This window comes from Rattus norvegicus, chromosome 5 (assembly GCF_036323735.1).
Source record: "Rattus norvegicus strain BN/NHsdMcwi chromosome 5, GRCr8, whole genome shotgun sequence".
Classification (NCBI taxonomy): Eukaryota; Metazoa; Chordata; class Mammalia; order Rodentia; family Muridae; genus Rattus; species Rattus norvegicus.
In genome coordinates, this window is record NC_086023.1 from 138,006,361 (window position 1) to 138,031,044 (window position 24,684).

General features: G+C 51.4%; 1 protein-coding gene across 1 annotated transcript in view; it reads left to right on the plus strand.

Annotated features, from left to right (window-relative positions):
- Positions 1-24,382, plus strand: part of Slc2a1 (solute carrier family 2 member 1) — a 28,221-nt gene extending 3,839 nt beyond the window's left edge. Inside the window, exons 2-10 of the mRNA NM_138827.2 lie at positions 7,330-7,425; positions 19,019-19,179; positions 19,329-19,569; positions 20,258-20,420; positions 20,512-20,699; positions 20,978-21,082; positions 21,487-21,588; positions 22,818-23,021; positions 23,296-24,382. Of these exons, the coding sequence (NP_620182.1) occupies positions 7,330-7,425; positions 19,019-19,179; positions 19,329-19,569; positions 20,258-20,420; positions 20,512-20,699; positions 20,978-21,082; positions 21,487-21,588; positions 22,818-23,021; positions 23,296-23,496 (1,461 nt within the window). The 3' untranslated portion in view covers positions 23,497-24,382. The remainder of the gene's footprint in view (positions 1-7,329; positions 7,426-19,018; positions 19,180-19,328; positions 19,570-20,257; positions 20,421-20,511; positions 20,700-20,977; positions 21,083-21,486; positions 21,589-22,817; positions 23,022-23,295) is intronic.
- The last annotated feature ends 302 nt before the right edge of the window (positions 24,383-24,684 follow it).

Sequence of the window (24,684 nt, forward strand, 5' to 3'; positions counted from 1 at the left end):
AAGACTGTTAAGATTTGAGGCATTTGTTCTGCTGACAGTTTTCCCCTCTTATCCCACATTCTCTGCCATCTTCCACCCGTCCCAAGTGGCCAGAAGTCCCCAGGCTTCAGGACTGCCAAGCCATTTCTGGGTACAGTGGGACTCTGAGGGTTGCATTAATTAGGTCTAAGTAGACGTCAGGAAGCTTCTGTGAAGTGTGAAGGGAAGTGGATTTCCTGGGAGCTTCAGTTTCTTTGGTAATTGTGGTGAAGACTGTCCTCTTGTTCTCAATCAGGGTGGTGTGGAAAGACCCCCTTCCCCTCCCTTAGATACATAAAAGCAATGTAAACAAACCAAAATGATTCTTGTTTAGTGTCAAGCCACCCTTGGGTTCTACCTTACTTTCTCCCTGGCTGGGTCAGCCCCAAATCCCCCTCTAATCAGCTTGTGACTTCAGGGAGTGCAGCTTTACTGGGTGCCTTCTGGTCACAGGGTGTCAGTGCCCAGAGATCTGCTCCAGCACCAAGGGTACAAACATCAGTATCCCCCACCCCCCACTGGCAGAGCTAGGAGGCCTGGAACAAAGGGGGAAGTGTGCAACATTGGCTTGGGGCCTGCAGCCTCACCCCTCACCTCTCTCCTGGGTACAGAGGTGACAAAGCCATTCAGTCTAGCAACCACTGTCCCAGGATTGTGAGGCCAGGAAAGCTCCTGGCGGGACTCAGTGGCTGAGAGGCTGTGTCCAGGCTGGCCTAGCCCAAAACAAGTCTCCAATTGTTACCTCCCTCCCAGGGAGGGGTGGGTGGAGCCCAAGGCTCTGTCACTCAGCCACCCAGCCTGGCAGGAGCTTATACAGAGACAGATTTGCAGTAACTGAGCCATGGGCCACTGGGCCTCCAACCCGGCCTTGGTTTACCCCAAGGCTTTGACATCCAGAAGTGGCAGAGCATTCCTGCCTGGCCCCAGATGATTTGTCCAAATTGTTTGATCCACAGCTCATGTCCTCTGCCTTGAAATTGAGAATGTCCAGGGAAACTGCTTCCTTGTCATGTCTCCAGCCTATGCTCACTTGTAGACCATCTATACTGATGTTGGCACAGAGATGTGAGGCCTGTTAGATCTCCGGTCTGTTTTCACATCAGTAGGTGTCAGGAATTCAGTTGTCCGTAAGGCTGCTGCTGAAGGAAGGACAGGAGCCCAGCTAGAGGGAAGAAGAAACGGTACCTCTTAGCTTTCCTTGAGCATCAAGCTACAGCTGTCTTCCCAGCTTGAGCCATGGCTTCCTGCTCAGCTTTCCTGGTGACTCCAAGTGGCCCCCAAGTGTGCCAGAGCAAGTCTTCAGCATCGCACCCAATATCCATGGTCCACACCACATACAGCCTTGGGTGCTGCCAGTGGTGGCTGTGTCAGTCACATGGCTAGTGTGGTGTGGCAGTGCTCAGTGCCAGTTCTCTGGATAGTAGTGTTAGCTGCTGAAGTCATTTCCTTCAGCTGGGCACTGGCCTGAGCGTGGGCCTTCGCAGCCTGCCTGTTAGCCAGCTTTGCCCTCAGTGTTGTGGGCTGCATCATTGTGTTGGCACTGTACTGTGGCCATAGTGCCATCCTCATCCTCACCCAGACACTTGGCCTCTGGTCTCAGTACCACCTTTGTCTTCTCCATAAAGAGTTCTTCTGACCCCAACAGCCAGAGTATAGTTCAAGGAGCCTTCACTCCAGAGCTATTAGCAGGTCATGCCCACAGCAGCTATGGGTTAGTTTGCTCTGTCGGCCCTGTCCTTGCCCCCACCACCTTATCACAGTCAACTGGACGAATGTCAACCCTCACCAGGGAGGTTACCCTACCATAATACCTTTTTTTCTCTACTCTAAACTTTTACTTGTAACAGCAGACCTGTTCATGAATCTGGGAGCAGTGTCTCCCAGCTAAGTAAAACCTTCAGCTAGAGTTCCGTACTGGAATTACCATTCTCCCCAACACTTCTGAAGGCAGTGTGCTGGGCCTGCCAAGCTCTGGGGCTGTATCCAGTAAAATCCCCAGATGTGAATGGAAAATAAAATTGGATTTTAAAAATCACAGAAGTAATGGAGCAAACTAAGAAGCATAAAAGTAAACGCCTAGTCTCTGCTTTCAGTTAGTGTTTACCCCAGAGACCCCTTTCGTATGTATGCATAGATGTGTGCCCGAGTGCAGTACTGGTGTAATGGCTCACACGTCTGTGTCATGCAGCCCATCCCATTCAGTGTCCTGCGCAGTTAGGACACTGATTGGCTTTACATCTAGCAACTCAGGGGACTTTGGGTCATGAACTCTTTTTCCAATACAATTACGTCAGGGGCTTTTGTTTTTGTTTATCTCTTTCTAACAAGCCACCCCAGGGCTCTTTCTTTCCAGCACATACGGATGTTTTACAGTCTTTCCAACAGCTGCACATATTCCATTGCAGATGTGTTTTGCTGTGATTGAGAAGCAGTGATCCTGTCACTAGGTGCATTACATATATTCATTTCTGCTCCGGCTGCCAACGAACATACCAAGTCGCACAGACAGGGATTTGCGTCAGTTAATAACCAAATCAATCTTCATTTACTCAGGTAGTTCTGGGAGCATGTTCAAACACAGTCTTCACTCAGTGTCTTAGGAATACCTCAAAGAGAATGGAAGAAATAGGGAACGGATTTTCATAAAGTCACCAAAGTGAAAAAGATGGGACTTAAACTTGCCAAGAGTGACAGTGACATTTGTCTATGCCCAGTCTCATATTATTATATTATTATTTTATCTCTGCTGAATTGGTGCCAACATACTACCAAGTGTACCATAGGGGTGTCTGCTTCTTTGGGATTCCTTTATTCACCCCAGGTCCACTCCTGCAGGCAAAGGAGGTAATTGTTTGCCCTTCATGGGAAGAATACCCTTTTCAGCTGCTTAAGGAGGGTGGTGTGCATTTTACCTGAAAGGCGTTGAGAGCCCGGCACAGTTCAGGCATTGACTTCGCATCCAGCAGCTCAAGGAGGTATGTTTCAGGCAGGCACATTTTCTATAAAAGGCAGGCTAGTAAAATTTGTGGCAAGATCTGTCTGCTTTAGCTTGCCTCAACTCCAACTGAGCCACCGAAGCACAAAGCCACAAACAAACTCAGATGAGTACGATTTTGTTAATGGTCATGGAAGTTCTATTTTAATGTAGCTTTCATGTATTCCCCTCCCTCAACCCCATCCTTTAGAACCATAAAGCCCATTCTTAGCTGGGTGGGACCTCGTTCCTTAGCCCAGGGGTGATTGTCAGCCAACCTTGGCTTAGAGTAAAATCCAGTGAGAAGGTCCCACAGGTCCCCAGACTTTGGCTGCTGGTTCAGAATTGACAGGACTTGGAGAGTTGCTGGAGTGGAATTTGACCTACATAGAAAGCACCAGCTTCCTTCAGGAACCAGTACCGGGAAGTAGAGGAGAGAACCTGACCAGGAAGGGCAGATCCTGTGGTACCAGAGGCCCTACCTACCTACCCCTCCACCTCCCATTTGAAGCTTCAGAGAAGTCCAAGAACTCCAGGGTAGGAGCCTTTCCTTCCCTCTTTGAGCCTTCTGTTCTCTAAAGCAGAAGCAATCTCTTCTAGAGTGGAGTAGAGTGGGTTCATGGTAGTTAAATCAGGACATGAGCAGCTCCTGGCAGGGTGCCTCGTACCTTACTGGTGCTGCTGATAAGTGCCCGGTTCCCACTCTTCCCCCCTTTAAAGACAGATGGACACACCCACCACCAGGGTGCCCGGGAGTCAGTCATGCAAATCTTAACATCACTAGAAGGCTTTAAGGAAATTGAAGAGGAATGGGGACCTAAGGTCACATGAAGGCCAACATTGGTGTTCCCAGATTAAACCATCACTAAGGGAGTGAAATAGGAGGCCAGAGAACTTCATTCAGATGTATTCTTAGAAAAGAACTATAATAAATAGTGTGTACAGGGGGCTGAACATCCTCCCTGTCTCCCAGGGCTAAAGAGCCAAGTGGTTCATGCTCCAGCACACCTGAAGACTACAGGAAGTAGCAGACAAGAGTGACGTCTGAGCTGGGACTCTCCTCCCACTAGGAATACCCTGCCTCTGCTTCCTAGTGGTGGTGTCACACGCCTTCCCACCCTCTGCCAATATTGACTAAGAGCCTGTAGCAGGACAGGACAGGACAGGCTAGAAGGACAACACAGGTGGGGTTAAAAGGCAGTGATCAAAGAAAGACTATGCACCGGCCTGTGGCTTGGGCTACCTATCATCTCAGATAATGGGAAGAAAGGTTCCCCACTTAACACCCACCATTTACTTCCTGAGGTGGGGGAGGGGCTCATGGAAGAGCCTCTTATATGCAGAGGCCTGGTGTTGGATGAACTGAGAGAGAGCTCAGGGTCTGCCTAAGGGATTTGAACTCTATACCTGAATCAAAGGTCTTCTGCATCCCTATGGGCGTATCACAGAGGACTTGGGGAAGAAAATGGTACCCCACATTCTCAAATGAGGTTTGCATCCCTTCTATGTCATCACATTCATGGCAGCCTGGTTAAAAAAAACACGTGTTGAATTCATGGATCTCAACTTCATCTGCAGGCTAATGGCAGCAGATGGACAGTGGTGGCCAAGTTGAGGGTGATTTCCTGTCCTTACCTCACTCAGCAAACGCTTGTTGGTTGAGATTTCCCAGGCCTTATATGGACACTAACATGCAATTTGGACAGTGAGCTGTCCCTATTTCCTCAGAGGCAGGGCTGCCCCCTCAGCCTCTAACAACAAGGTAAAGGGAGCTGGTGGACTTTGTTCCGGCCTTATTCCCCTTAAGTCTGAGTCAGCAGTCATCAAGTGTGGTAGATGGGGTGCTGCGGGCTGGGAAGAGGGCTGGCGCAGGTGACAGACCTCAGCCATGTGCCTACCAAGGGGTAGGAGCTCTATTCCTCCCCTTAGCTGTACTGAGCCTTGCCAAGCCTCATTTTCTTAACCTAGCGGTATCAGCCTACCACTGCACATACTGTTCTGTCTACCTGGAATGTTGTCTTACCACTGCTTCCCAGTTGGCAGACTGTGTCCTTGTCCTTCGAGCCGATTTCAAAGTCACCTACTGGGAGTTGAGTTTTGATCCTCCTCCCAAAGCGATCTTTCCAAGGCTTCCTTAACACCCCCCACCCTCCCCACCCCCCACCACCAGCAGCTCTCCTGGAGTCTGCACTATGGGTGCTGCCTCCCCACCAGCGCTCACTTGACTACTAGCCGCCCTTGACATTAGGCAGGTAAAGTTAGACCTTGATCTGCCACTGCGATGGCAAAGCCCCTAGGAAAGGGTTTGTCCTTGTTTCCAGTAGTTCCCATCTCAATCCCTGGAGATTGATAGCACCTTATGGAAGACACAGGCCTAAGTAGCTCAATGTAAGACAGGACCTGGTGTCACAGCACCCACCTCTCTCCCTCCATGGCAGTAGCTCTGCTCATGCTCTACCCGTATAACTTTTGACAAGTTTATATTGTTCTCTTACTATTTTTTTATTAAAAAAATTAGTTTTTTTGTAAGTAATATGAAATCATATGTTCATATGTTTGTTGTAAGTAATATGAAATCATATGTTCCATTATTGCTATGCCACAGCTCACTAAACTGTAGGTATGTGATAATTTCATTTCTATTCTAATGTGTACTAGAAAAATGCATATTTGTATACCATAAGTGTCACACCTGAACAACCCTGAGCACATCACTCAGCAGATAGCCCCGCATATGGTGGGGCTCAGCTGTCACCATTGAGCCCTGCCACTGATGATTACCACAGCCTCTTAAGTCCCAGTGGTCCCCTGATGACCGTTGGCTTGACTGTGACTCCCAGAAGCTTGTCATGTGCTCCCTGCCCACTCACCCCACAGTCCTGGATCTGGAGGCTCCCTAGAGAGCTAGGAGACAGGAGATTTGAGAGGCCAAGCCTTTTGACTTGAGTTCACAGAGGATGGGAGTTGGAGGGAAGCCTCACAGTAAAGGATGAATTTGCAAGGTCAGCCAAGGAGAGACAGGCAGACCATTAGAAGGCAGGCTCCAACATTCTGAGTGTGCATTGGAGCAGACCCAGGCCTTCCTCTTCTCAGACTGTCATGTGAGAACTATAGCTTTGGCAATCCTTGTCCTGAAGGCTTCTGGAAGATGAGAAGACTGAGGAACAGGTCTGCTTAAGGGCTACGCCCAGCTCTATCTAACAATCTAGAGACAGGCCCAGACACTCACCCAAGGCTGAAGCCTAGCTCTGACTGTCCCCACTGTTCTGTAGGCTCACGGGGCTCCTGATCCTATGCTTCCCTCTTGGACCCCGCGCTGTGCAGGCGTTTGGCATCTGTAGGTGCCGGTCTACTTCTTTTGTTTTGACATGAGTCCCCAGCTCATGTCTCACAGTCAGTTAGGGGCCCGCCTCAAGTTACATTACTTAGCTTCCTCATTTGAAGGGCTGGAGAGAGTCCCTAACCTTTATCTATTCAGGTGGACACCTCACTGACCCTTCACCTCTGTGTAAACAGACCATTTCACCTGCTGGCCTCAACCCTTCCTGCTGCTGTCTTCTTCAACTCTTTTCCCCTTAGGAACTCTTTGGTTTAGCACTTAGTAGCTTTGGCATGTAGTTTTTAAATTTCTGTTATCTGGTACAATTCACCCTGAAATGAAAGCTCATGGTTTACTGGGGGTAATGGTGGGGGCATTGGTATGGGGACTCCTGAGTAGATTGGAGTAGATTGATCTCTTGCTCTGAGCTCCCAAGAACGTTGTTTTCTCCAAGTGAAGGTGGGAAAGCTAGAGAAGGGCAGGGTCATGTCTTCAGCACTGAACAATGACTGTTCCCATTTTGCAGATAGGCACATGGAGGGTGGGAAGGCAGTGGGGCAGGGAGACCCAGCTATCCTTCTAGAGTTCCCATTGGCTAGACTCGGGCCATTGCCCTTGACTTCAAATCCAGAGCCTTTCTTCCCCATCTGCACTGTCCCTTTTATTCATTTAGGCCTCCCTGGTGAGGGAGGGAAGGTTGTGTCCGCATCCTCCCCACAGTGTGGGGCCACCTGAAATGTAAGTATCACTCCTACCTGGACAGTGAGACCTTAGAAAACCAAAGCCTCTAACTGCGTAAAGGAAAGCCTGATTGCTCTCTCCTCAGAGGAGTCAGCTGGGCAGGTTTGGGCACCTGAGGCCAGGAAGTAGCCAGGTTTCCTGGGAGAAGGACAGGTGTGTTGCCAGGAGTCAGGCGAGGCATATCTGAACATGGGAACCTGCCAGCATTGACTTTGCTCTGTAGTACTCTGGGCCCAGACATGCCTGTAACTCTGATTTCTTTTTTTTCCCTCTGCAGAAGGTGACGGGCCGCCTTATGTTGGCCGTGGGAGGGGCAGTGCTCGGATCCCTGCAGTTTGGCTATAACACCGGTGTCATCAACGCCCCCCAGAAGGTAAGTGCTATGCCACTCCACCCATATATACCATCACCCCAACACTCATGGTGCTGCTGCAGTGTCAATCATTGATATCAACTGACCATCTTCCCTCCCATCGAGAATTCAAGAATCTCGGGGCCCTAGAATGGTGGTACTGTGGTTGGCCATCTTGACTGTATCCCGAGCAGCACAGTCCCACACAGTGTAGTGGGACTTCACCTACAGAGCATGTGGGGCTCCTGAGAGCTCTGCACTGCTGCTGGGCAGGCGGGCGGGCAGAGGGGAGAATGGTCAGAAGAGGAGCCTTTCCCAGTGCCACCCTGTCATGCAGTCTGTTCTCACATGCCATCTACGTACAGCATACCCCCGTTCCACACTCAAACTGCTTCCTGTCCCTGGAAGTCCCCGGTCAATTTAAACAAACATGGCATCTTGCCCCGAGGTACTGTAGAAGCTGGAGGTTGCACATCTCAGATCTGCCCCCACTTGCTCTCTGGGTGTTTAGACTGGAGACGACTCTGGCAATCACCTACTTGTTCTGAGAGAAGGAACACGGGTTAGGAACAGAAGTGGAGATTGTCACAGCCCCTCCTTTGCATTAGGCTTTTCACATGTGTTGACACTGGTGATTTCTGTTTTATAGACTCAGAAAGTGAGGCCCAGGCTGATGAAGTGACCCGTGGGCCCAAGGTCATGTACTAGTGAATGGTGGCATCTCAGCCAAGCTCTTTGTTTCCATAGCCTCAGGCTGCCTTCCTGACCCACACTCTCTTGTCCTTAACAATTCACACTTTCCTCGGGATCAGGGAATGGAAGTAGAATGTCCTCCTGTCAGGACCGTGCTCGCCACCCAGGCTGATGAGACTAGACAGTGAGCGCCAGTGCCTCTCAGGACCAGGGGCACAGCTGGGGCACCAGACTGTGTGGAATCAGCTGGACTTCTTCCAAGTGGGCGGAGCTTGGCTGTAGGGGCCACGCCTGCTGCTGGGGAGCCAGTCCCTAGGAAGGCTTGGCTGCTGAGTCATACTGAGCTGCAGCAGCCCTGATGGGATTTTTCCAGGATCTAACATGGCAACTGTGAGCCCTTGGAACAAATCCCAAACCTTGTTTTCACTAAGTGCTCAGAACAGCACCCATGAAGGTGTGTGCTTTGCAGCCAGCTCTTTTGGGGAAGTTGCAGATGGGAAGATGGGAGGAAGTAGGGAGATAAGCTTGCTGCATTGAGGGTCCCTCCCTGGACACCCAGATTCTGGTTTGGGATGCCAGCGAAGCTCCTTAACTGTTGCTGAGGGTAGCCGAAGCTGAGAAGCACTGTCGTAACTGGTAACAGTGAGCTAACGACATAACTAGGGCTCTAAAGGCAGGGCAGAGGGGCCCGCAGGGGAGGCGGTAAGATGCCCAGCAAGTAAAGAGCTGCATCCTCTGAAGGACGAGTGTTGGGAGTTAGGCTGGGGGAGAAGAGAAGTTGGCTCCACAGCAAGCCAGAACTGGACCACTTTCGTGAGTCTCTTGGATCTACAGCATAGCTAGCCCCCAGCTTGTCCTGGCATAGTCAGATGGATAGGCGGAGGGTGGGTATTATGAGGACCTTTGAGCCTGTGGAGGAGGAGAGGCCTAGTCAGATCTGCATCTTTGGAAATATTAATGCACTTGGAGTTGAAGGATCTGAGAGTGTGAGCTGGGGTCAGACACGCACGGAGTAATGTCATAAGAACAAATGCTGGGTGCTGGAGAGATGGGTCAGCGTCCGAGATGCCTGCCAGCAAGCCTGACAACCTGAGTTTAGTCCACAGGACCCACATGGTAAAAGACAAGAAAAGATCCCTACAAGTTGTCTTCTGATCACCACACACATACCAGAATACACATTACCCTCCCCCACAAACAAATACGTGTAATGTAGTCAAAGTTCCGTATGAGGACACGAGGGAAAAGGGGTCAAAAATGGCTTCTATATGTCTGGTTCAGGGGAGGAGCTGGTAGATGCAAGGTGGCAGGAGTTGGTTTGTCTCTAGGTGTGAGGTGGCAGGGATTGGGCTGTTGGCCATCTTTGGAGGTGTGTAGAGGTGCTCACGGATCTGAGTGGTCTCTTGTGCACAGGCTGGAGACTGAGGGAGTCACTGCTATCCAGATGGGCATGGGGGAGATCTGTGAGGTAAGGAGAGCGAAGGTCAGCTCTTGAGGACAGTGCCAGGCAGATGGAAAGGACCCTAGGATGGAGAGCTGACATCTAGGACGGGAGTGCAGGGCGTGGTGGCAGTGCAGGGCATGGTGACAGTGCAGGGCATGGTGGCATACATCTAGAATCCCAGTGGGGATTTAAGTGGAGGCAGGAAGGAAGCTCTGGAGTTCTAAGACCTTGACTGTACAGCAAGTCTGAGGCCAGTGTGGTCTATATAAGATTCTGCTTCAGAAAAGCCAGTATAAAATATAGAACCCAGAAACAGGAACATCACAAGGTGAATGAAGACCTGAGGTTTGAAGGATGGAGGTCTTTGTCAAGCTTACTCTCTCCACAAGTGTGTCCTTGTAATAGGCTCACACCCAACAGTAAAGGAGCAGGGGAGAAAATACTCGGAGCTGGACCGGTCACCCCCACACTGCTTAGTGTAGAACAAAGGTGATAGCTTTGTGGCTACAAAGAGCAGATAGGTGGGCAGTGTGTGTAGAAATCTCCTCACATTAGTTTGAAGAGGGGAAGAGAGAAAGAGTAGACTTGGTAGAGAAGAGAGAAGAGGTCCTAGTGGCGGGATGGCGTGTATGAGGTTGTTTGTGTTGAGTTTTTTTGTTTTTATTCTAGACTTCATTTTTAAACATGTTATAAGGCATCAGTAGAGGAGGAGAGGAAAAAGCTAAGGAGGTAAGTTTAGGGAACCTGTAGGAAGCAACTGTGCTGGGCAGGGGATTGGGAGACTGCAAGGAGGGACAAGCAAAGCTGGAATGAGTTTGTCTGACTTGGAGGCTTCCTAGCTAGTAAGGAACAGTGGGAGGCCAGTGCTGGGAGGAAGGCTGCCCATTGTGTCTGAGGATAGGTAAGCCACAGAGGGCCCACCCAGTGAATTGCATGTATAAAAGCAGCCAGAAATACCTATCCAAAGGTCCTCTTAAGGGCCAGACTTGAGAATGACCGTGATGGAGTGACATTCCCCAGCTAAGCACAGCGGTGCTAGTGCAGACATTTCTCACAAGCCTGTCTGGGTTTCCCATGTATCATGAGGAGAGGGTGGAAGTAGAAAGAATAGGACACGGACGTGTGGCTCAGCTAGTATATAGCACAGTGACCACCATGCTGGGATAAGATTGAACCCATTGCTCAAGGAAAGCACTGTTCAATTCTGCCGCACTGGCAATCAACAAGCACTTAACCCAGCATCCAGTCCGTCAGACCCCTCTGCAGCAAGGAGCTATGGCTGTGAACTCAACAGTCTTCTAAGGTCCCCCGTCTAGAAGGGATGATGTGGGGGGAGACCTTAGAGGAGAGTGTGTGGGGAATCTGAGGGGTCGTTCCAGGATCTTCCCATCCCCCACGTGTACTGAAATCTGTACAGTCAAGACCCCACATGTAATATAGCACAGCACCACCCAAGCCTGTGCACAGCCCCCCTCACACTCTATCCCACATCACCTGCATCTGAGACCCTGTAAGTGCTTTTGTCAGAAGTTGCTGGACTGCTGTATTGTTTAGGGATTAAAGACAAAACAGTCTGTCCGTGGTCAGCACAGATGGAGTTTCCTTACAAATATTTATGTTCTCCAGCCGGTTGAACCCACAGATTTCAAAAGTGGAGAGGTTAGGGGAGGGCAGCAGAAAGACACGATGAAGGATTTGGCAGCCCACTCCTACCTGGATGAGGAGTGACCCCACAGCAAGGAGGGTCAGATGCCAGGCAAAAAGTGTCATGGAAGGGGTTTCCCTGGGGTGGAATCTGTGTATGCGCACTGGGCACTCTGTTCTGAGTACTTCTGAGGGAGTGAGGCTGGGTGGCCAAGGTCCTGAGGTAGCTTTGCCCACAGTGAGCAGACATACATTCACTGGGAGTTTGCTCTTTGCCATAAAACAGGCCTGAAAGGCTTCTGCGGGGAGTGGTAATTAATCATGATATTATCTTAATGTTTATATTGCACCTGCCCTCAAATTACCTCCTCTCCCTGCACCTTGTGAGCCTGGCACACAGGACTAGACTGTCTTCCTTTTCCTGGATAAGGAAAGGAAGCAAGGTTGGCTGGCAAGTGAGAGGCTGAGCTGCAGTGGGACGGGAGGGGAGGGGTGTGGGCCCCCGCCCTGGCGTGGAAAGGGTGAACCTGGCCACAGAGGGTGCAGTGACTGCACAGTGACACCCTGGATACCATCCTGGGCTGACCTACACAGTGCCTCCCTCTGTTTGATGAGGGGTAGGACCAAGCACTCTTGAGAAAGAGGCATTCTGGAACCCAGAGGCTGTTGGGAGGGGCCTGATGTTAGCTCAGCCCTTCTTGTTTGACAAGGGAGGATCCTGGTCTGCAGAGGAAGTGACCTGGCCCTAAGTGACCTGGCTTGGCCAGTGTTAGAAATGGCCCCAGTTGGACCTGCTTCCTACCCCCAGCCCAGCACTACTGAGCTGAGCTGACTCTAAGCTGAAGACTGGTCTCATCTTTTTGGGGATACCAACAGCTTTAGTGTGGCCCACCACCACAAACCCTTACAACTCACTTACTCTCCTTTCAGTATTCTAAGTGCTTTAAAGGTGGTCATTCAGTTGTTCTCATGATAACCTCACTAAGTAGGCCCCATAACCTCCACTTTGTAAGAAACAAGCACAGAGATGTAAAGAAACTACACTAAGGACACACAGCTAGCACAGAGCAGAGCTGGAGTTTAAATCCAGTGAGTCTGGTTCTGGTCTGTGTTCTGCTCAACCTCTGGGAGACAGGCACTGAGCAATAGTGGGTGGATATTCTTTCTCTCCTCCTCCCCCTTCCCTTTCCCCCTCCCTTCCCCTGTCTCTCCCTCTGCCTCCCTGCCTCTGCCCCTCCCTTTCCTTCTCTCTCTCCCTCTCTCCCTCTCCTTCTCCCTCCCCCTTCTCCCTGTCTCTCCCTCTTCCTATTCCCATCTTCCTGCTTCTGCCTCTGGACCCTTGCTCACAACTTCTCACACTACTGGCCCACTGTGCTCTGAGCTCAGAGCTGAGTCAAGCCTGGTCATGTACAGATCTCAAGAGCTTCCCACACAACAGTTGCACAATCCCTCATGCCGTCATGGCCCATCATTGCAAGCCCCCCTGGTTCCCTGCACCCAGCAGCAGTGTTGAAGTCTGATCTAGAACATAGCTAGTGTCTTCTAGTCAGCTGTCCGAAGACAGCAATAGAAACATGGACGGGCACAGTAGGGCAGAGGTGGCAGTTGGCCCTAACGATGTTTTTCAACCTTAGCACCATGGGTACTTTGCACTGGACAGCCCTTTGGTATTTATTGTGATGAGCTGTCCTATATTCAGTAGGATGACAGCAGGTATTGTAGACACGATTTTGATGGAGGAGGGTGCTGGCCAGGGGGACTTCTCAGAGGGGAACTGCATTCCCTGAAAGGTGATCAAATAGAAGGAAAGCAGTCTGAGATGTGGGTGTCACTGTCTGCCCAGAGGATGTGAGTCAGAGTGCTGCTGAAGAAACTTCATCCTGAGGGCTGAGGTGGCCCTGACTGCTGCCGCTGCCACAGCCACAGACACAGTGAAGTGAAGCTCTGTCTGTGTGAGAAGTTCCTGCAGGCTGTAGAGCAGGGAAGGGACCACTAGCCAGGGCAGTGTCCTTGGTGAGGAAGAAGACCACTCTAGGTGATCTGAAGCATCCTTCCTTGTCTGATGCTCCTTGAGCTTTAACCTGAGCCTCTTCCTCCCAGGCTTCAGAGGGGGCCTCTGGGGATGCAGTGGGTGGGACTATGTCCAGCCCCACCTGCAGCACCTGGCCCTCGCCTCACAGCTGATCCTCAGGTGTGGTGTTATAGAGACTCTGAGCCCCGGGCTAATTTGAGGGGAAAAGAGGTTCAGGGGCTAGCGATCTGGGAAAGATGAGAGGCTGGGGGGTACGGGTCAAGAGCAGGCTGAGAGACTGAGCTAGACAACTTGACCCTTTCCTTCTTGTAAGGGAGTGGGAAGGCAGTGAGCCTATAGAAGGGCCACTTCCCCTTCATCCCCGCAGAACATGGGGAAAGAGCTGAGGGGATCGTTGCTGGGACGGGAGAGAAGAGTCAGGCCTGGAAGTAGAATATCCAAGGATGGGTACTGTGAGGATCCAGAGGGTCCCAAACACCTCTGCAGCAGTCTCAAATCCTAAGGTCAGCAGGCCGGCCAAGCTAGCCAGTACCCCATATGGCCTGTAAGGCAAAGTGGGGTTCACATTTTGAAAGGGTTGAAAGAAAAGCAAGTGGCAGGGTGTATGTGGCTTCAGACTTGCCCTTCATAGGATCGCTCCCTGCAGGTCCCCTACAACAGAGAGCTCCCACTCCTGAGGTGGGGAGCCTCTTATCAAAAACCTAAGAGCCTGGGGCTTCTGCTCTCGGGCCACAGAGCCTTTAGGGTTTCTGATTCAAGCCCCCAGTTCCTTCAGGGTCTTCTTGCCCCTGTAGTCCGTATATCCCTGGCAGTGTAAGCTGGGAGCCCTGTCTCAGATGCTCCTCTGTAGTTTAGGTATTTTTCTATTTCGAATGTCTTTGCTGTCCTGAGACTGGAGACCTTGGTGTGCTAAGCGAGCTCTCTACAGCAGAGTCAGCTTAGCCCCCTGTTGCTTCTCTCTGAAAGGTGGCTTCTCTCCTGGGGAACAAAAGTAACATCAATAACGGCTTATTCTGTGAGTAGGCTACGTGTTCTGCCTCACGTCCCTTTACAGACAGACACCACCCTGCCACCACAGAGAGGAAGCGAGTACTTCCTCTGTAGAGAGCAGGCATTCTCACACACAGTTGCCCCGGCCTGGTAGAGTGTGGCCTAGGATTTTTCTAAGAAGCCCTCGAACGTGTGCAGGTCCCACCCCTGACTCTAGGGAGCGAGCAGGTCATGAGGAATAGTTTTTTTCTTGTAAACTGTCTCAGCCCAGGGGCCTCAGCTGCACCGAGCCATGTGCTTCCCATGAGTGTGGTCAAGGAAGCCTGAGTGCCCTCTGCGCCAACAAAGAGCATCTCTAAGATGTCAGCCCTCATGGCAGGACAACTCACGACAGATCTCTCAACTGATTAGAGCCCTCCCTATCTCATCAGCATGAACCCAGGAGGAAATGGTTTCACATTTTATTTTTTATTTTACGTTTGGAGGGTGTTTTGCCTGCATACATATCTGTACCATATGCTCACAGAGGCTCAAAAAGAGCATCAGATCCCTAAAAGTGGCATTGCAGATGGTTGTGAGCTGCCCTTGGGTGCTGGGAACAGAACCTGGGTCCTCTGCAAGAGAACAAAGTACTGAGCCGCCTCCAGTCCTGCTGAGCCCCCTCCAGCCCTGCTGAGCCCCCTCTCCAGCCCTGCTGTTTTACAGTTTAAAAGGATTGTATGAGAAGCAAGTGAGAGCTGTGCCCAGGCCCTTCCGAATAGGCCTCCTTAACCTCAATCAACTGTTGCCTCTTACTGGTCTAATTCAGTGTGCACAAATGCTCCCAACAAGGAGGAGTGAGTGGAGGACTGTGCTAGTTCATTACCCTCATAAAGGCATTGCTTTGGAGGTGAAAGACAGCAACACAGGGTGGACCTCGCGAGGATGCCACATAGCACAGCAGACTGATGGGAGGCACTTTCAGCAGACCTGGGATGCCTGGGGTGGGCACCATGGCAGCATCAGGGATAGCTCTTGGGCTTGTGATTGGCACAAGGGGTGGGAGCCTTCAGGACAGGCAGCTACCACTCTTCACCCCAAGCGTAAGCCAGGGCTAAGAAGGCTGCTTCATTGGATCCTGTGAGGGAGTGGTCAGCAGACGCTCTGTCCCTGCCAGACACCCTTCTCCCGGGTGGACGCTGCGGGCAGGAGCTGGATAGAACAGGTGACCCTAGAACTTTTCCCCATAGAGAATTCTTAGGATTCTCTGGGGCTGCCCTGTCTTTCCTGAGCCAGTGTCAGCTTGAAGCCCCATGAGGGCTTTACAAAAGGAGTCTCCCAGAGCAGCAGGACTAGAAAACCAGAAACTTCTCAAACAGTATTTCTGATTCTGATGGGAAGCCCTGCTCAGCCTCTGCTGTCCCTGAATTTCGGGCTGCTGTTACAATATAGGCAGCTGGCTGCCCCTGCTTCTTCATGCTCAGCAGATGGCATAGCAGCATAGAGGAGCTGGGAAAGGGTGAGCTTTGGTTCCCTGCTGAAAACCCAGGCCAGCAGCTTCCCTGGATGTGGGAGAGCTTGGGAGCACATCATCACTTAGCTGCTTCTGTCCCTGCACTGTGAGGAGAGCTAAAGACCTGAGCTAAAGGAAGAGAGGCTCGTCCTGAAGTTCATGTAGGCAGCTTAAGTCTGAACAGCTCCAATAGCTGGCTTCAAAACAGAATTTTTAATCAGTTGTGGTGGCATTTGCCTTTAGACCCAAGTATTTGGGAGGCAGGAGCAAGCAGATCTCTGAGTTCAAGGACAGTCTGGTGTCTATATAGAGAATTTCAGTACAGCCAGGACTACATAGACAGACCCATCTCAAAAAAAATTTTTTATGTGTATGAGTGCTTTGCCTACATGGCCCCCGTTACCCTTCAGTTTTGCTTGTGGATCTGCTTGGTCACCCTCCACAACCAAAGGGAAAGAGCCCCAGTTCCCAGCCGTGGGCCCTGGAGAGGCACTTTTTTTTTATCTGTGTGGCTCCCTTACTCAGAACAGCCTGTCCTCTGTAGGGCCTGATAAACGGGCCTGGCCATGCCAGCCGCTCTCTGGGGTGTGCATCCCTTGAAGAACACAAGCACTTTGTTCTGTTTGCCAGAGTTGGCCCGGTCTCTGACCCCTGAAGTACCAACGTTTTCTAGGAGGAGAGCCTAGGACCCTTTGACTCAAGATACCCCTACCACTGGCTTTGGTCCTGACCTCAGGGAGGACAAACTCTTGGGAGTCTGGAAATCTGGGCTGGATCTCAGAGGCAGGAGTGACAGCAAGAAGGGAGGTAACATGTGGAAGATGGCCATCGGAGCAGAGGCTGGATTAGCGAGGTACGGCCCTCGATGTTGAATTATGGCGGGAAAGTGTAGTCAGACTTTGACAGTGGCTTTCACTGAACTGGGGCCAGTACCATGTGGTGTAGGTACCATAAGTGTGTTTCCTCAGTTTCTTCTGGCACTGTAGAGGAAGCAGTGTGTGCCACACATAAAGACCTTTCCGTGACAGTGTGTGCAGACTGGCCATGCTGTAACAGCTGGAGAGTAGCTCAGTGGTAGAACATGTGACCAATATGTGCAGGGCCCTGAGCTTATCCCCAGCACCGCAAAACAAAGCCAGGTAGAAAAGAGTAGCTCTGTGATCCAGCAACATTGGCATAACAGCGTTACTCATGGGTCTGTAAATGTACCCACTGTGCTGCCAGTCATTAAAGTTTAGCACGGGGCTAAACAGGCAAGCACTAGAGCCCTTGCCTAGTGTACCCAGGACCCCAAGTTTTAGTCTTCACTATGACAGAAACATGTCTAGCACACGGTCATGTTCAAGTAACAATACCATATATGACAATAGGGGCTGGAGGGACTGCTCAGCAGTGCAGAAGACAGATTGCTCGTGCAGGTTTAGACAGCTGCCAACTTCCTATACCTCCAGCCCTGGGGGAATCTGACGCCCCCTTCTGGCCCACATGAGCACCAGCACTCAGGTGCGCATACCCACATACAGATAAACACATAGACTTTAGAACAAAATTTTCAAAAATTATAAATGGTAACAGAAGTAGGTAGCTATCATTAGTTTATTGGGTTTATTTTTTTAATCATAATTTTACAGTGAGTTCCTTCTACAGACTAGAACAGCCTGCCCTAAAACACCCTAAACACAGGGCAGCATCCTGGGGTATCTCATGTTTGCCATCCCTTAATTGCATCAAGAACCCTGAATGACCCACACCATTTAGTTTTATTCCAAATGCACTCTAATAACACATTTCAGAGAGTGGGCCCCGTTTAAGTGATGCATGACCGCAATGCCGAAGTCGGTGTTAGAGAAGGAGGAGGTTGGAGCTCACAGCTGCTCACCATGCCCACAGTAGCCCGGAGCAAAGGAGTGAGCTGGGATGAGAACTCGACTGCATTCCCATTCAGAACCAGCTTCTGATCCCTGTGCTGCCTGGCTTCCCTGTGTACAGCAGGTGCTTACTCTGTATACAGTATGTGCTTAGGCTGCCTTTTCCCAATCGAGCCTGGCTTGCTCTGTCTCTGGACTTGACCCACAAACCATTGTGACAGAGCAGGGGTAAAGAGGAGGAGGGACTAGGGCCCAGGACCAGGGCAACCGACCTCGGCTGCCCCACTTCCACACACTTTTACTGCTTTCCTTTCTGCACTCCTTCCTTTCTGCCATACTTGAGGTTTAGAACCAGGACTGGATACCGAGTGGCTGTGCAGACCACGTGCTGTTCCATGCACAGGGGCATGCAGTGTACACCTGTGTCAGTGTGGGGATTGGGTACGCTACAAGTGATGGTGGAGGAGGGGCTGTGGCTGGCCGAAACCGGGAGCCTTATGGGTACATGTGATCCAAGCCCAGCCACTCACATCTATGATCCTAACATTCAACAGGCTGAGGCAGGAGGGTTGCTATGAGCTCCTGAGACCCTGTTTCAAAGAAAGAAAGAAAAAAAGTGAAGTGAAATGCAAGCTATGCTGGGTCACGTCAGGGTGTGGACCAGAAAGTTGTTTCCCTGTGTGTACTTGGGCCTGTCTGTGGCTGCATATGCGCTGGGTGGGTCCGGCTAGGCCTGTGGCACTGGGTGTTGTCAGTGTTGCCTGACAGTGGTGAGTGTGTCAGAACCAGTGCCACCTGCCCATGGCCATATCCTTGGCACTAGGTTAGGCCCTCTGTGGGGGCAGGGCTTATGAGCAAGCCCACACCAGGACAGATTCTCCAGTTCCTGGAACCACTTTCTTGCCTAGGGCCTTTCCCTGAACATCCCAGATGAGCACCTGGAAAGGAAAGGAGGCCTTGGTTCCTTCAGGTGGCGTTTCCAGCCAGCCACAGGGGAGCTGGGCCTGGGAGACAGAAGTGACAGTGTGCCTTGGAGCGTGTCCCTTAGTCCTGCAGGCTCAAAATGCAGAGTCAGTGAGTGTACACTTCCTACAGGCTCAAGAATGGCATAACCTGTCTGTCCAGCTGCCCTTCCTCCCTGGCAGGGGGTTGGGATAGGGCCCAGGGCCTACATACAGCTGTGGCCTAGAGTGTGCAGGGAGCCATCTGAAAGGGGCCAGTTGGGCAGAAGCATTTCTTTTCCTGTACCTTCCTGCTCTGTGCCCAAAGCCAGCTGTCATCCTTGGCCATCTTCCCCAGAGAGTCTTGAACAACTTAGGAAGAGAGCCGAGGAGGACACTGAACCTATACAAAGAAGAGAGCTGGCTGGAGAACACAGTAGTTTGCAGCAGAGCCAAGTTCTGGCATCTGTGGTGAGGTGGCCACACCTACCCAGGCTCTTCTCCCTGCAGGTAATTGAGGAGTTCTACAATCAAACATGGAACCACCGCTATGGAGAGTCCATCCCATCCACCACACTCACCACACTCTGGTCTCTCTCCGTGGCCATCTTCTCTGTCGGGGGCATGATTGGTTCCTTCTCTGTGGGCCTCTTTGTTAATCGCTTTGGCAGGTAAGCAGGAAAGACGCCAGCCCATGTCGTTCTGCATGGGGAGCTCTGGGGGAAGCTGGTAATAGAAACATCCCTGACTATGGCCTCATCCCTGGGGAGCCTGGGGTCCTGGGGTCCTGGGAGCTGGCTAACCTGCGACCCATCCCCAGGCGGAACTCCATGCTGATGATGAACCTGTTGGCCTTTGTGTCTGCCGTGCTTATGGGTTTCTCCAAACTGGGCAAGTCCTTTGAGATGCTGATCCTGGGCCGCTTCATCATTGGAGTGTACTGTGGCCTGACCACCGGCTTTGTGCCCATGTATGTGGGGGAGGTGTCACCCACAGCTCTTCGTGGAGCCCTGGGCACCCTGCACCAGCTGGGCATCGTCGTTGGGATCCTTATTGCCCAGGTAAGCCAGTCTGGGTCTACCTGACCAGCACTGCCTCTGGCACAGCTTTGTCCCTCGGGTCACAGTCGAGCAGAGCTTTTCTACCCAACCCTGCCTAGGACAGCCTCACGGTAGGCAGATCCCAGAGCACACAGGAGCCCCAGGCCCACCCGCCTACAGCTAGAGCCCTTGGCCTTCATTTGGGCTTCCAGGCCTAGAAGCCTTCATGGGTAGGGTATTCCTCTTCTAGAGGTCCCTCCACCCACCCTTTAGTCCTACAGCCAGAGTAGCAACCCCCACATGTGTGCAGACACATTTATACGTGGCTTTATCCCTTGTCTTTTTTTTTTTTTTTTTTTTTTTAGATTTATTCATTTATTATATATAAACACACTGTAGCTGTCTTCAGACACACCAGAAGAGGGCATCAGATCTCTTTACAGATGGTTGAGAGCCACCATGTGGTTGCTGGGAATTGAACTCAGGACCTCTGGAAGAGCAGTCGGGTCTCTTAACTGCTGAGCCATCTCTCCAGCCCTTCCCTTGTCTTGTATAATTTGAGCTGGTTTTGCAGATTCGAGAATGGGGTCAGAGAGGTCCTTCCCTCTCGCCCAGCAGCTGGTGGGCAGGGAAGGCCCGCTTGGTGGCTGGGGTGGATGCTGGAGTAGGGCCAGGGCAGGGCACTCACAGTCCTAGTTTCTTTGTCCAGGTGTTCGGCTTAGACTCCATCATGGGCAATGCAGACTTGTGGCCTCTACTGCTCAGTGTCATCTTCATCCCAGCCCTGCTACAGTGTATCCTGTTGCCCTTCTGCCCTGAGAGCCCCCGCTTCCTGCTCATCAATCGTAACGAGGAGAACCGGGCCAAGAGTGGTACGGGCTGGGCCCTGCCCTCCTCCCTGCCCCCCTGAGCTCAGGCCTTTCCCCACTCTGAGACACCCCACCTTCCCTCCGGTCCCACCAGTGCTGAAAAAGCTTCGAGGGACAGCCGATGTGACCCGAGACCTGCAGGAGATGAAAGAAGAGGGTCGGCAGATGATGCGGGAGAAGAAGGTCACCATCTTGGAGCTGTTCCGCTCACCCGCCTACCGCCAGCCCATCCTCATCGCCGTGGTGCTGCAGCTGTCCCAGCAGCTGTCGGGCATCAATGCTGTGAGTGCCCCACCTACCCCTTCCTGTGGCCCCAGCCAAGTCCAGGCTCCAGTGTGCACCATGACTGAGGCCCAAGGAAAATTATTTTAGTCTGCCCACGGGTACACAACCTGCAGCAGTTATTTACCTGCCTGGGTACTGCTCATCCCCCTCCACATACATACACATACCCACTTATTCATTCACCTTGGGTCCCACACCCACTGGTAACTAGCACAGCGGAAGGAGAAGGCCATAAACATGGTGGCTCTGTCTCCAACGATCTCCCTTTCTGGCAGGTGTTCTACTACTCAACGAGCATCTTCGAGAAGGCAGGTGTGCAGCAGCCTGTGTATGCCACCATCGGCTCGGGTATCGTCAACACGGCCTTCACTGTGGTGTCGGTAAGTCGTGCTTTTGGTCAGCAGCCAGGATCCGGTCCGGTTCAGGGCATCAGGACACAATGGCAGCCTGTTGTGGGAGCTAGATAGACTAAATGTCAGTAAACTTGTGAGGCTCATTACTCATACCTTTCAGCTGACTCAGATGCCCAGGGAGGTGAGAAGGCAAGTGCTCTCCCAAGGTCACAGCCAGTATACATTAGTTCTCTGATCTCCAGTACCTGTCACCCCGTACCCTGGGCTCAGAAGGCATATTCCTTCCCTCGGTCCCTACAAGCCCCCCAAGCTAGAGCTTGGTGGGGAAAGGTGTTCCCCTACTAGTGTGTGTGTTGCCTTAAATTTAGCTACTGAGGTGGGCCTCTGAAGGGGCACCAGACAGAGAGAGCATGCCTTTCTCCTTTCCACAGCTGTTCGTCGTGGAGCGAGCTGGCCGTCGGACCCTGCACCTCATTGGTCTGGCTGGCATGGCGGGCTGTGCTGTGCTCATGACCATCGCCCTGGCCCTGCTGGTGAGTGCTGGGGACCTGGATTTAGACACAACGGGCATGTTCAAGGTGCCGTGACTGCAGATTTCACCTGGATTTAGATCCCAAAATTGCCCACATTGCACCCAGCCTAGGTTGTCCATACAGTGTGTCTCTGGCCTGGGATCTGACCCTCGGGTTGTCTCCTCCCATCTTGATCTTCCTCTTCCCTGCCTGGGGACTTGGGACATCCTGCACATGTAGACCCAAACTTTCATCTCCATGTGAAAGTGCCTTGCCTAAAGCTGAACCTTGTAGAGTCTTTACCTCTATAGCCTCAATTCATCTCCAGAGCAACCCTCAGCCATATAATGGTCCCCTCAGTACCACAGCGGTGCACAAACACACCTGCCTCCATTCTCCAAACCAGGAACTGAGCTTCTCTGAAGGACTACCCTTTGTGAATATTTGCATATATTCAATGAGTTACTTAGATATGAAAGTAGAATTCATTTGTTTCATATGTGCCTTCTACACACAGGCTGGTGGCAGATTTAAATGGTATTTTTATCATATCTATATTTTGACTAACATCAAACATGGTCAGGTGGAATTTTCCCTTCTGGAACCATGTGACCAGCTCAAAAAGCTTCAGATTTTGAAGCATTTTGCATTTCTGGTTTTTCAGATTAGAGATGTTTACCTTGCATTTCCCATTTTACTTAAAGTCCCGTGTTGGATAAGGAATGAAGCTAAGAATTGACCTTAGGTCAGCTGGTCCCTAGTCTGTCACTAAACACTAACCACTATGACAACACACACACACACACACACACACACACACACACACACACACCCTCCTGAGTCTCACCCAACAAGGAAAAGCACCATGGAGTCCAAGAGCACTAAAGGACAGGCATGGACTAGACAGACCCCTGTGAGACCGAGACCCTGCATAGGGTACCTGGGTGTGTCTGTTGCTTTTCTAATTGCTGTAATAAGACACCATGCAATTTATAAAAACAATTTGACCTGGGGACTCATGGTTGCAGAGTCCACAGCCATGATGCTAGAGAGCTCGCAGCAGGAAGGCAGGCCTGCTGCTGGGGTCCTTACTGAGGATGACACACCTCCAGCAAGGCCACATCCCCTGTCCTTCCCAAACATTCCAACGTAAGCCTATCCAAGTCACCCCAGGCCTGCCCCTCTGCAGCTTCTCTTCCTCCTGAGAAGCTGTCACATCCCACCTAACCTCACCCATTCTCCCTCAACAGGAGCAGCTGCCCTGGATGTCCTATCTGAGTATCGTGGCCATCTTTGGCTTTGTGGCCTTCTTTGAAGTAGGCCCCGGTCCTATTCCATGGTTCATTGTGGCCGAGCTGTTCAGCCAGGGGCCCCGACCTGCTGCTGTTGCTGTGGCTGGCTTCTCTAACTGGACCTCAAACTTCATCGTGGGCATGTGCTTCCAATATGTGGAGGTGAGCCACATCACCACTGTCCTCCATCACTCAACTCCATGGAGGGAGCTAGCGCGCTATGTGATGTACTGGCCCGAGTCATATGACAGATAGCCCAGAAGCCCAGGTCACCTGGCAGGGCCGCCCGGTCCAGGCTCTCCCTCCCCTTGGTTCAGTTTTCCCAGCACTTCTGGGTGGCTGGTAGCAGTTCCCTTCTTCAGACCAAAGGTTCAGGGTCCTTTTAGCCAGGCTGGCGGGTGACGTGCGTGTGTGTGTGTGTGTGTTTTTTTTCCAGCAACTGTGTGGCCCCTACGTCTTCATCATCTTCACGGTGCTGCTGGTACTCTTCTTCATCTTCACCTACTTCAAAGTTCCTGAGACCAAAGGCCGGACCTTCGATGAGATCGCTTCCGGCTTCCGGCAGGGGGGTGCCAGCCAGAGCGACAAGACACCTGAGGAGCTCTTCCACCCTCTGGGGGCTGACTCCCAAGTGTGAGGAGCCCACAGCCAGCCCCGCCTGCTCCCAGCAGCCCCGAGGATCTCTCTGGAGCACAGGCAGCTAGATGAGACCTCTTCCAAACTGACAGATCTCGGGAGAGCCGGGCCTGGGCACCTTTCTTCAGTCAGCAATGAAGTCCAGAAGAATATTCAGGACTTTGATGGCTCCAGAATTTTTAATGAAAGCAAGACTGTTGCTCAGATCTATTCAGATAAGCAGCAGATTTTATAATTTTTTTATTACTGATTTTGTTATTATTTTTTTTTTATCAGCCACTCTCCTATCTCCACACTGTAGTCTTCACCTTGATTGGCCTAGTGCCTGAGGGTGGAGACCACGCCCTGTCCAGACACATGCCTTCTTTGCCAAGCTAATCTGTAGGGCTGGACCTTTGGCCAAGGACACACTAATACTGAACAATGAGCTAGGAGGCTTTACCGCAGGAGGCGGTAGCTGCCACCCACTTCTGCAGGCCTGGATCTCGACACCATAGGGGTCCAGGCTCCATTTAGGATTCGCCCATTCCTGTCTCTTCCAACTCAACCAACCACTCGATTAATCTTTCCTTGCCTGAGACCAGTTGAAAGCACTGGAGTGCAGGGAGGAGAGGGAAGGGCCAGGCTGGGCTGCCAGGTTCAGGTCTCCTGTGCACTGAGGGCCAGACAAACACCATGAGAAGGACCTCGGAGGCTGAGAACTTACTGCTGAAGACACGGACACTCCTGCCCTGCTGTGTATAGATGGAAGATATTTATATATTTTTTGGTTGTCAATATTAAATACAGACACTAAGTTATAGTATATATCTGGACAAACCCACTTGTAAATACACCAACAAACTCCTGTAACTTTACCTAAGCAGATATAAATGGCTGGTTTTTAGAAACTTGGTTTCAAAATGCTTGTGGATTGGGGCCAGGCAGGTTTGGATGGAAGTGAGAAGGGCAGCATGGCTATGACCATGCAGTGGCTGGGGATCTCAAATCTGTATGACCTCTGTCCCAGAGGAAAACTCAAGTCAGTATTTCATCACACTGCTTTCAGACTGATAGCTAACCAGGACATCAAGCTTCAACATTATCTTGAAAGTGAAGGTAGGAAGGAATCTGACAGGCACATTTTACTCCTTCCCCATACCCAGTCTCCAAGCAAAATGAGCCCATCGTACTGCCACAGTGCGCTGTT